Genomic DNA, 10,802 nt, shown 5'->3' with positions numbered 1-10,802 from the left:
CCCTCTCCCTCTTCCTCTCCCTACTGCTGAATCATCAGATGATGATATCTAACAATCACGTAATTTAGAAAATATAACGAATAAAGGCGGCATTACTACTAATTACAACAGTTCATGTTTTTCAGTGTCAGCAACTCATACTGTAACATTCGTTTGTTCGTTGTGTCAAGTTGCTGTTTTTTTAAAGTTACAAACCTGTTCATCTGGAGAAAAACTCGATGAAGTGTTACTACAAGACATCCTGTCATAGCATTTTTGGTACATAACGGCAACCGTAGATGCAATACGCACTTGAAAAAGCGAGGCGCTGGAGAGCAAAATTCGTTTGAATGCAAAATAATATTTCACCACTGGATGGGGGTATTTCTCACAAAGTGTCCCTTTAAGTAAATATAATGGATGGAGCAAGATTTGTTTTACAAACGTTTGCTTCATCAGTCACTTACGTTAGTGCTGGGTGAACATGATAAAGTTCCTGCATGTATACTACAATAAATTAGAAATATTCACATCGGCTTTGATGCACATACACTTGTTAATGCGGATTGTGAGGAATTACAGTTGCAACATCTCATAATGTACCTCGAACGGAGTAGTTCAACGTCCTGATCAAGTCGTCCTTGCAATTGAGATTCGGGTTGAATAAGTTCTTCTGTTGTTTCATCGGACTCATGCTCAGATTGATATGATAAAATCAACGTCATCGTTTGTTACTTTAGTTTATGGTGTACAATCGATGAGCTGTAGGAAGCCTCCGGATGGAGCTGAAGTTCAGTTATGGCAATGGGCGTTTTTGATTCTGTACACGGTAGACCAATCACATTCCACAATATATAGAAATTGATGGGATACAGAATATGGAAGTAATGAATTAAATTTAAAGGTCAGGGAATTATTAAAATTGTGTCAGACTGATGAAAAAAAAAAATATATATATATATTGTGAGATCAAAACTGTTTACATCAGTGTAAATGACTGAGCATATCCCACTTATGTAATCATCAATTTGTTGTCTATTTTTTTTTTACATACACTACCATTCAAATGTTTGGGATCAATATGATTTTTAACATCTTTTTGAAAGAAGTCTCGTATGCCCACCAAGGCTGCATTTTTTGGATTAAAAATACTGTAAAAACAGTAATATTGTGATATTATTACAATATAAAATAATTGCTTTCTATTGTAATATATATTAAAAAGTAACTTATGTGATCCCATTCTTTGATGGATATAGATGCTTTTATTTGATATATAATTTTTGTGACAGTCTTGCTAAACAAAAGTATGAATTTCTTTAAAAAAAATCTAAATAAAATCTTACTGACCTTAAAATCTTAATCTTTAGTGGTGTATCGTTACAAATAAAATAAGAAAGGTACTGCTATAAGCAACGGAAAATATGATAGCAAAGAATTTTGTGGAAGAGATGTTGTCGAAGATTGAATTTTAAATTCTATATCCGCTGATGAAGAAGGAGGACCAGGACAGGTGTAGCTGTTGTCAGAATCATTTCCAGCGGAGGTGAACACCACAAAACCTGGAGGATCGCTACACATAAAGGAGGTGATCCATTCCTGATAGCGGGATACTCTGGTGTAAACACCGGGATATTCAGGTCGAGCACAGCCAATCCCAAAGCTAACGACACCGGACTGGACCCATACAGAGCTCTGCCTGCTCACCATCGGACCTCCTGAATCCCCCTGAAAATACAAATCAATGCAATCATTTTAGAAACAGACATTCACTGTTCAAGAGTTTTGGGTCATTTATTTAAAGAAATTAATTTCTTTCTTTCATTCATTTCATTTCTTTCATTCAGCAAGGACATATTAAATTGATAAAAAGTGACAGTAAAGACAGTAGTTCAAGTTCATTTTATTTATAGCACATTTACAACAGCCACTAGGCTGACCAAAGTGCTTTACAGAACAACCATATAAGAGAATAAAACATGCATAACACATAAAACACAAATAAAAGCAGCAAAGCCAAGAGCAACCTTAGAACAGGAGTAGCAAAACAGTATCAGACTCAAATATAAAATAGTGAAACAGAAGTGACAAAACAGTATCAGACTCAAATATAAAATTGTGAAACAGAAGTGACAAAGCAATATCAGACTCAAATATAGAATGGGAAAAAAGGAGTGGCAAAAAAGTTACAGACTCAAATATAAAATAGTAAAACCAACCTAAGAAAAGAGATCAATATGCTAAAGAGGCTTTTAACAGAGACTTGAAGACAGACAGGTAGGAGCCGTTCTAATCTCAAGGGCCAGGGTGTTCCAGAGTCGTGGCCCTGCCACCGCAAACGCACGCTCCCCTCTACGCTTGAGTCTAACGCGAGGGACTACCAGCAGAGCCTGGTCGTAGGATCTTAGGCTTCTGGACAGAGTGTAAGGATGAACAAGTTCAGAGAGATAGGCAGGAGCTATGCTATGTAGAGCATTTATAGTTGTTTATACTACTAAATACAGCTTAGACAACATCTCCGATTAACCTGACATCGCTAGCTTCCGTTATTGTTAGCACAACACGCTACTAACTCGCTAGCCTGTTAACGCGCCACCCGTGCGCTCAGTTATTTATTTATTTTTCTCTCGCGCGCCCGCGCCTCTGAGTTCATAAAAAGCCCAGGTGAGTAAGAATCAGTCAACAAACACGGTGAGTAATGTCTTGTCCTGTTATTGTCACCTGCACTTCATGTTACATGTTTAGCATAGCCTTCCCCGTTGGCAATATAGGGTTTATATGTGATAAATGCAAGGAAACAGTCAGGCTGACGGAGAAGATTTCAGAATTAGAAACAAGCATCCACACTTTAATTGAGAATAGTAAGTGTGCTAGAGCTTTAGATTCTATTTTGGATGCGCCTAGCATAGTGAACTCTTTACATGATTCGGTTCCGTCTGAATTATTGCCTGTGCAGCCAGGCAGATGGGTGACAGTGAGGGATCGCTCTAGTCGCGGATCAAAAAACCACTCTTCCGTTCCGATTACCACAACAAATCGATTTGCCCCACTCAGTGAAACACCCACTGAGAATTCTGTTGATTGTGCCCTGGTAATTGGCAATTCTATTACACGGAACATCCTGGTTGCGTATGCAACCCACTTTTCCCTGAAGGAGGGAACAGAGGACGTAGTCGACGGTCGACTGAATGCGGATCTCGCTAGAGAGCCTATCCTCTTCGAGTACTATTGAACGAGCCAATGTAATTGGCGTGCGTGATTCGCATCATACACTCCGCCCCCGCGGCGCGGGTATAAATACGGAAGTGGATGCACGCACTAGTTGCTTTTCGCTGAGGAGCCGAGAGTAACCCGGGGTCAGCGTTGGTCCAGCGGTAGTGGCAAGGGGACTACGTCCTCCGTTCCGTCCTTCAGGGAACGGTGGGTTGCATAAGCAACCAGGACATTCCCTTTCAGTCGATAACGTCAGACGTAGTCGACGGTCGACTGAATGGGGATAACCTTTGAAAACGCCACTAACGCTGCCACCTTCCATTGCCTAAACCAAAGCCTCCTGATGCCCCCGCAAATTTAAGGCGGGGAAGGACAGGGCTTAGGCCAGGGAAGTCACTGCTGTTCCTACAGGACCACTGGGAAAGCGTTCCCCGTACATTGGAAGGAAGGGACGCTGCGGAAGCCATATCCAACCCAGAGGGAGGTAACGTGGAAAATACACATATGAACTGGGCGGAAACCGGGCAGTTTAACATATGGAATGTCACTGGGGTGGCTCCAGCCTAAGACGGGGGGAGACACACCGGACAGTGACGGCAGAGAGACTCTGCCGAGGGAAGACACGGCTCACCGCAGGGAGCCGTATCGTGGAAGAATATACATATGGGGTCGCCGTAGGGACCGCAACATATGGACCCAGCCTAACACAGGTTCCAGACTGCTTACGAGTGGTAGGCCTAACGCCAGACGTTCCGCACGTCCGACGTCGGAGGGGTGTGGAGGAACTCAACAGGGTTCAATTTTAAGGGAACTCAACTGGAGTAGAAAGGCGCACGTATCCAGTCCATAGGAGGGGAATGGCGCAGCAAGCCGACACTTGAACCGGGCTCACGGTGAAACTGGCTTCATGAGAAGGGAGCCCACGGGAAGCAGCGGTTCAACTAGGTGTCGTCCAGCCCCCAACTCTAGAATCTGTTTTAGCAAACATATCGTCAACGGGCGGAGCACTTTACACTCATCATAGAGGAGCTCAACACCTAAGTGGACATGTTGGATCTCCGATTTTTACTGAAATGAAGGCAAGCACTAGTGCGACTTTGCATGGAAACAGCCTTCCCTCTCTGCTGAATTCCAACAGATATTTGTAGAGCTGGTCTGAGGTCTATGGCTTGCGTTCTGTACCCGTCCAAGCGAACGGACAGAGAAGCCAGGGCTGGATCTGCCTCCTCCAGGGCAGCGCTTGCAGGCTCACCACCTGCTCCTATTACGGGAGAGGTAGGAACCTTGGGCACAATCCGAGCCGGGGTCTCAGCTTGTGAGAGTTAGCCCGCCCAGACTCCAGGCACAATACGTTGACCGAAAGCGAGCAAGTCCCTACCCTCTAGTAGAGACCACGCGAGCAGGAGAACTGATATAACAGAATTTTTAACTCACTGCCTGCAGTGGCTCAGGGGCGGTCTCTGCAGTGCATCGCACCAGGGACAAGGCCCAAGAGGATAAAGAGGGACGCAAGGATTTACAAGACCTTGCTCCTCAGGAACCTGACGATCAGAACGTGCTTCTGCACACTTCTGCGACACGATGAGCATCGTTTAAACACCGAGGCAACATCATTTTGAGGGTGAAGGAAAACAGCCTACTCCAACCCATTTTGCAGGAAAGAGAGCACTGAAGTGATCGAAAAGCTTTCAGGATCTCCTCTGGAGAGCAGACGCACTCAACGACTAGGTTCCACTTCTAAAGGCGTAAGCACGCTACCCATTTCTAGGGGGTGCTCGCAGAAGTGATGGTAACTATCACATGCCTGTGATAGCCACCTGAACCTCCGCGTTCAGATGTAAGACCGCCCGGAATCTCCGGGGGAAGAACGCGTGTGCCATCGTGCCCCGTCCCTGAAAGAATTTTCAGGGGAAGTCAGGAAGGCTGTCGATGGGAACCAGGTCTAGTTGGGCCAATAAGGGGCAACTATGAAGACCTGTTCCTCTCCTGACTTGGCACATAGGTGCAAGCGACGGGCGCAAAAAGAAAGGAGCATTGCTCAACACAACATGTAAAGATCACTGGGCTTCAGGAGCATTTTCTGCTCAGCACTTGAGCGTCATAAGTTCACTGAGCTTCAGGAGCATTTCTGCTCAACACTTGGGTGCGAAGAACTTCACTGAGCAACAGTAGCATTTCTGCTCAGCACAGCGTGTGATGAATTCACTGAGCTTACAGGAGCATTTCTGCTCAACACCTGAGTGTGATGAACTCACTGAGCTACAGGAGCATTGCTGCTCAACACCTGAGTGCGATGAACTTCACTGAGTTTCAGGAGCATTTCTGCTCAACACCTGAGTGTGATGAACTCACTGAGCTTCAGGAGCATTGCTGCTCAACACCTGAGTGCGATGAACTTCACTGAGTTTCAGGAGCATTTCTGCTCAACATGAAGTGTGATGAATTCACTGACTTGAGCAGGCGCAAGGCGACCATGAGTCGCAGTCGCTTTTAGAAGGCTCACTGGGGTTTAACGCATTTCTGCGGGCCCCTGGGGCAGCTGAGAGCCAGTGTTTGTCCAAGGGTAGTCCGCTCGGTTTATACAAACACTGGCAGGAAGACGAAACCGGAGGGGCAACTGAGCGGCCCTGGAATGGTCATGACCCAGCTGGACCCAGGGGATGGAGTCTCCACTTGCCCTGGCTATAACTGTCGTGAGGCTCGATGGCGGCACGATTGAGTAGAGCGGGAAGAGTGGAACAAAGCGTCCTCAGAAGCTTCTGACTCCAAGGAGGAGGTGACGGGTGAGTTGTGACATGCAAGGGAAGCTTGCACAACGGTCGCAATGTCTAACAACTCGAGGCACGAATGCCCGTGTAGTCGAGGGTTGCCCCGGCCCCCGTTAAAACACGCCCTTTGTACATGGCCCCTCTGTTGAAGAGGGTTTGGCAGCAGACCAAGATGGTCACGACCCACCACCTAGTAGCACGAAGAGCGAGTTTACAACTGGCCTTCGTACCGGCTGGAGGAGCGGCTATATCAAATCCTTCGCCAGCAGGATAAGATAAGCATGCACAAGTCAGGAGCACTGCTCAACACTCGGTGTGATGAATATCACAGAATTTTCAGGAGCACGTCTGCTCAACACCTAATGTGATGATTATCACTGACTTACAGCAGCGGGGTAGCCGAACCTGAGGTGGGGTAGCAAAGTAGAGAGAGTGGTGTTAGTGTGCTTTGCAACACTTACCTGTCTCCACTAGCGGCAGGGGGCGCGTGAGAAGGCGGATGACCGGGTCCTCGAACGCACCAAGCTGCCTGCTGGCGACCAAGGGGGAGCTGAGGGGTGTAAGGCTATACAGGGTCACACCCGCCAGACTGGCCCTCTTGGGACCCAGGAACAGATGAAATTGCTCTCTCTTTGAAGTGTGGGTACCGCTTGCTCCGCTTTTCTTTTTTTTTTCTTTTTTTAGGGAGCCAGCGGCGGAACAGACACACACACAAACAAAAGGCTCCACCCGGCCTTCACCCGGGGGGAGGGAGTGATCGTGCCACTCCAAGAGCATCTCATCCATTCCTGGGCGGCCCGCTCCGGAATGCTTTCACTGTCGCTTGCCACCTGGCTTGGCAGCGCCTGGAGCGGGCTGGGCGTCTCTACTGTGGCCGGCTCCATGCTGAGGCCTGGGTGGAGGCTGCTGCGGAGGCCAAGCAGGAGCGGCGGCCGGGGAACGCCCAAGGCGACGAGCAAGCGGAGGAGCTGCCACCGGCGGCGGGTGGAGGCAGCAGCTGGCCACCGGGGCAGGATGTGCCGGATGACCTCCGTCTGTGCTTGAGCGGCAGAGAACTGTTGAATGCAGTTCTCCACTGCGTCGCCGACCAGCCCAACCTGGGAAATTGGGGAGACCAGGAACCGAACCTTGTCCGCATCAGCCATACCAACCAGGCTGAGCCAACGAAGGCGCTACTGGACCACCACGTTGGACATCGCCAGACCGATCACGCACGCTACGACACTCGTACCCCGGAGGGTGAGGTCGGATGCAGTGCGGTGCTCACCTATGAGCGCACGGTCTAGATTACCCTCGTGCATGCCATGGGTGCCCTAGCCTGCAGCAACGCCATGGCATGCAAGAGGAAGCGGCTTGCCCACAGGCTTTGTAAGCTCTGCCCGTTGGAACGGACGAAACTCACAGGCCTTAGGGGGGAGACGAGGATCCCCCAAAAGGCAGCGGCCGCCGGACACAGGTGCACCTGTGTCGACAGACCGCTCCAATGGAGGGACCATTCGCAACCCTTCACCGTTCCTCCATCAAGGGTAATGAGGGGGAAAAGCTATTCAGGCAGTTTCTGGCAGAGAAAGAGGCTGTTCACCACCTGATAAGCTCTCCATGCATTTCGGGAAAGAAAGGCACTGGGGCGGCGAGCTGAGAACCAGCGCAGCCCGCCCCAAGACACCAAACTCCAGATTCCAACCGAGACTGAACGGGACACGGTGGAGGTTCCACTCAAGCCCGGCAGCCTCAGCGGCCCGTTTCAGCATAGCTGATAATTCTGGATCAGGCTCGGGAAACATTGAACTCCCAGAGGGAGACAAAGCAGCCGAGTCATCATCTCTAGAAGTCAGCTCACCCTCCGATGCTGCAATCAACGTCCTGTCCTCCAGGGGAGCCCCGAGTGAAACCGCTGGCCCACCCATTACAGATGGACCAGCAGACAACACAGGAGGCTCCAGTGGTTGCAGTGGAAGGGAGGAGTGAGGAGCCCACAGGGAATGGTTACCGGGCGGGACATCCAACACTATCCTCCGGTCACCCATCCCACACAGCACCCGTGCAGGGTGGGGCATGGTAATGGGGACTCGCTCTCCGCGTTTAACGAAGGCGAGTCTCGCCCTCAACACTGCGACAGTCATGTTCCCACAGTGAAAACATGAGCTGTCCACAAAAGCTGTCTCAGCGTGCTGTAAGCCCAAACACGTGACACAACAGTTGTGACCATTAGAGAGAGACAGGGAACGACCGCACCCAGAAACGCACGGGCGGAATGACATCTTGAAAAAGACGCAAACGCACCCGTGTTGCTCTTTCAGAAAATAGGGCCGTCACCAGTGCCGGAGCACACAGGGGAATGACCGCGGCAACACTGAACAGAGAACTGAAACAGTGAAGCACTCACTTTTCTGCCCTCTAACCAGCCATCAACACACACAAACATTTAGAAATTTGTTGCTGTTAAAACAGCAGTTGAGAGCTCAAAGCTCGCAATCACCGCTGCACTCGCGCTGTAGAACACCAACACTGGGAGAGTATTCCTGAAGAACACCGACACACCCGCTCGTTGTAGACAACAGCACTCTAAGAGACATCAAACGATCGGCTCCGAAGCGAAAGGCAACTAGTGCGTGCATCCACTTCCGTATTTATACCCGCGCCGCGGGGGCGGAGTGTGTGATGCGAATCACGCACGCCAATTACATTGGCTCGTTCAATAGTACTCGAAGAGGATAGGCTCTCTAGCGAGATCCCCATTCAGTCGACCGTCGACTACGTCTGACGTTATCGACTGAAAGGGAACGTGAAAATAGGGACACCAGCCAACATAGTCACGTTTGCCGGGAGCCAGAGCGCCTGACATTAAAGCAAATTTAAAAGGCTAATGGCTAATGCTAATCGTAAATTCTCTAAGATTGTTATTCACGTCGGCACTAATGATGTTCGACTCCGCCAGTCGGAGATCACCAAAATTAATATTAAAGAGGTGTTTGAACTCACAAGTACGATGTCAGGCACTGTAATTTGCTCTGGCCCCCTTCCTGTTCGAAGGAGTGATGAGATAGTTAACAGATTGTCATCACTCAATGGCTGGCTGTCTAAGTGGTGTCCGCAAAATAATATAGAATTCATAGACAATTGGAGAAGTTTTTGGGGCAAACCTGACCTGTTGAAAAGAGATGGTATTCATCGCTCCTGGGATGGTGCTGCTCTTCTCTCTAGTAATTTGGCTCATAATCTTAGAGCAAAACATGACAATCTGGGGCTCAGGTCAGGAAGCAGACAAACTGGCTAAACCGACCGTCTGCTAGCGGCCTCGCGTCACCAAGGTCAGATAAATCCCATCACATAGAGCCTCTTTCACCTAGATATCATCATATAGAGACTGTGTCTGTACAAATAAAAAATAGATATAATACAGATGAGCAAACGATAAAGCTTGGGTTGCTGAATATTCGATCCCTTACTTCAAAAGCACTCATAGTTAATGATATGATTTCAGATTATAACATAGATGGGCTGTGTATGACAGAAACCTGGCTAAAACCAGACGATTACATTACTTTAAATGAGTCCATCCCCCATGATTACTGTTATAATCATGAACCTCGCCTGAAAGGCAAAGGGGGAGGTGTTGCTGTAATTAGGTGTTCAAGCACGAAGTGCTGAAAACCTATTGTAATTGCTATTTGAAAAAAAAAAAAAACTAAAACGCATCGTGCAGCCCAAACCGTAAGGCCTAGAGACTTGAAACCTGGCCAGGTGGTAGGGCCTCAGTTTGGGGAGAACCTATCAGAGTATGACCCCGATTGGCCCATAGGTGGCGCTACAGCAACCAAAAGTACTAAATTGCTCATAACTCCTAGACCGTTTGACTTGGAGCTTTTTGCACCACTGTGTTCCTTGGCTCAAGGCGGACAATATGTTTATCTCGGATTCTCGATATGAGCAACAAAAAATTTGTTATTGCCGATTTTGTCCAAAACCTACTTTTGCGAACTAGTCCCTGGTTTTTTGCCTGATCGGAACCAGACAAGTCTAGGACAATTCTCTGGACTCTAAAACGCATCGTGCAGCCCAAACCGTAATGGTGCGTTCACACCGGACGCGAATAGCGCGTCAGGCGCGAGTGATTTCAATGTTAAGTCAATGCAAAGACGCGTTACGCGCGTAAAAAATTCCTGCGGCGCGAATGAGGCGTAGAGCGCGGCGCGGTAGACGCGAATTCGCCTCATTCGCGCGTCAAGTTCGCGCGAATGGCGCGAATTAAGCGTCTGGCGCGTTAAGCGCGTTACGCGCGAATGATTTAGTTAGTGCTATTTGTGCATTCACGCGTTTGACGCGAATTCGCGTCTGCCGCCCGAGTTGAAAAATCTGAACTTCTGCGTCAATTCGCGCCGCGTTAACCAATCAGGAGCCTAGCTGCTTGCTGCTGTCACGTGGTGAAGTATCTGGATGCTTCAATAAATTATTTTGTAATATGACTGTGGTTCTAATGCACAACAAAGCAAATATTTTATCACATAAAACTTGGTTTCAATATATGAGACATTCATTTTGTATTGAATGCTATTTATTCCATATCTAGATTATATGAAATATTATTATAATGTAAAGACAACCAACATACTGCATAAGTTCGTGTCTGGACAGTGTTGTGTGAGAGAGAGAGAAAAATCACAGGACAGATTAATCACTTTTGGAGGCTGGCTCCATTTATCATCAAAACAAAAATAAATGACAGATTAGGTGGATGAGGGCGAGGGTGATCCTCGCTCCAATGCGGGACAACAGGTCATCAAGCTGGGCGCGGGACAGGCGGAAGTACCGCTGAAAGCCACCGTCATCCAGGCGCAGCTC

At 48.2% G+C, this 10,802-nt stretch overlaps 1 protein-coding gene across 1 annotated transcript in view; it reads right to left on the bottom strand.

Moving 5' to 3' along the window:
* Window positions 1-363: 363 nt before the first annotated feature.
* The window catches only part of LOC143714793 (uncharacterized), a 51,162-nt gene continuing 40,723 nt past the window's right edge, over window positions 364-10,802 (bottom strand). Inside the window, exon 28 of the mRNA XM_077206231.1 lies at window positions 364-1,707. Within this exon, the coding sequence (XP_077062346.1) occupies window positions 1,360-1,707 (348 nt within the window). The 3' untranslated portion in view covers window positions 364-1,359. The remainder of the gene's footprint in view (window positions 1,708-10,802) is intronic.

Source organism: Siphateles boraxobius, unplaced genomic scaffold (genome assembly GCF_051911475.1).
Source record: "Siphateles boraxobius isolate OS27281-9 unplaced genomic scaffold, OSU_SipBor_1 55, whole genome shotgun sequence".
NCBI lineage: Eukaryota > Metazoa > Chordata > Actinopteri > Cypriniformes > Leuciscidae > Siphateles > Siphateles boraxobius.
Note: the sequence above shows the minus strand (reverse complement) of the source record. Positions and strands in the feature narration are given on the sequence as shown.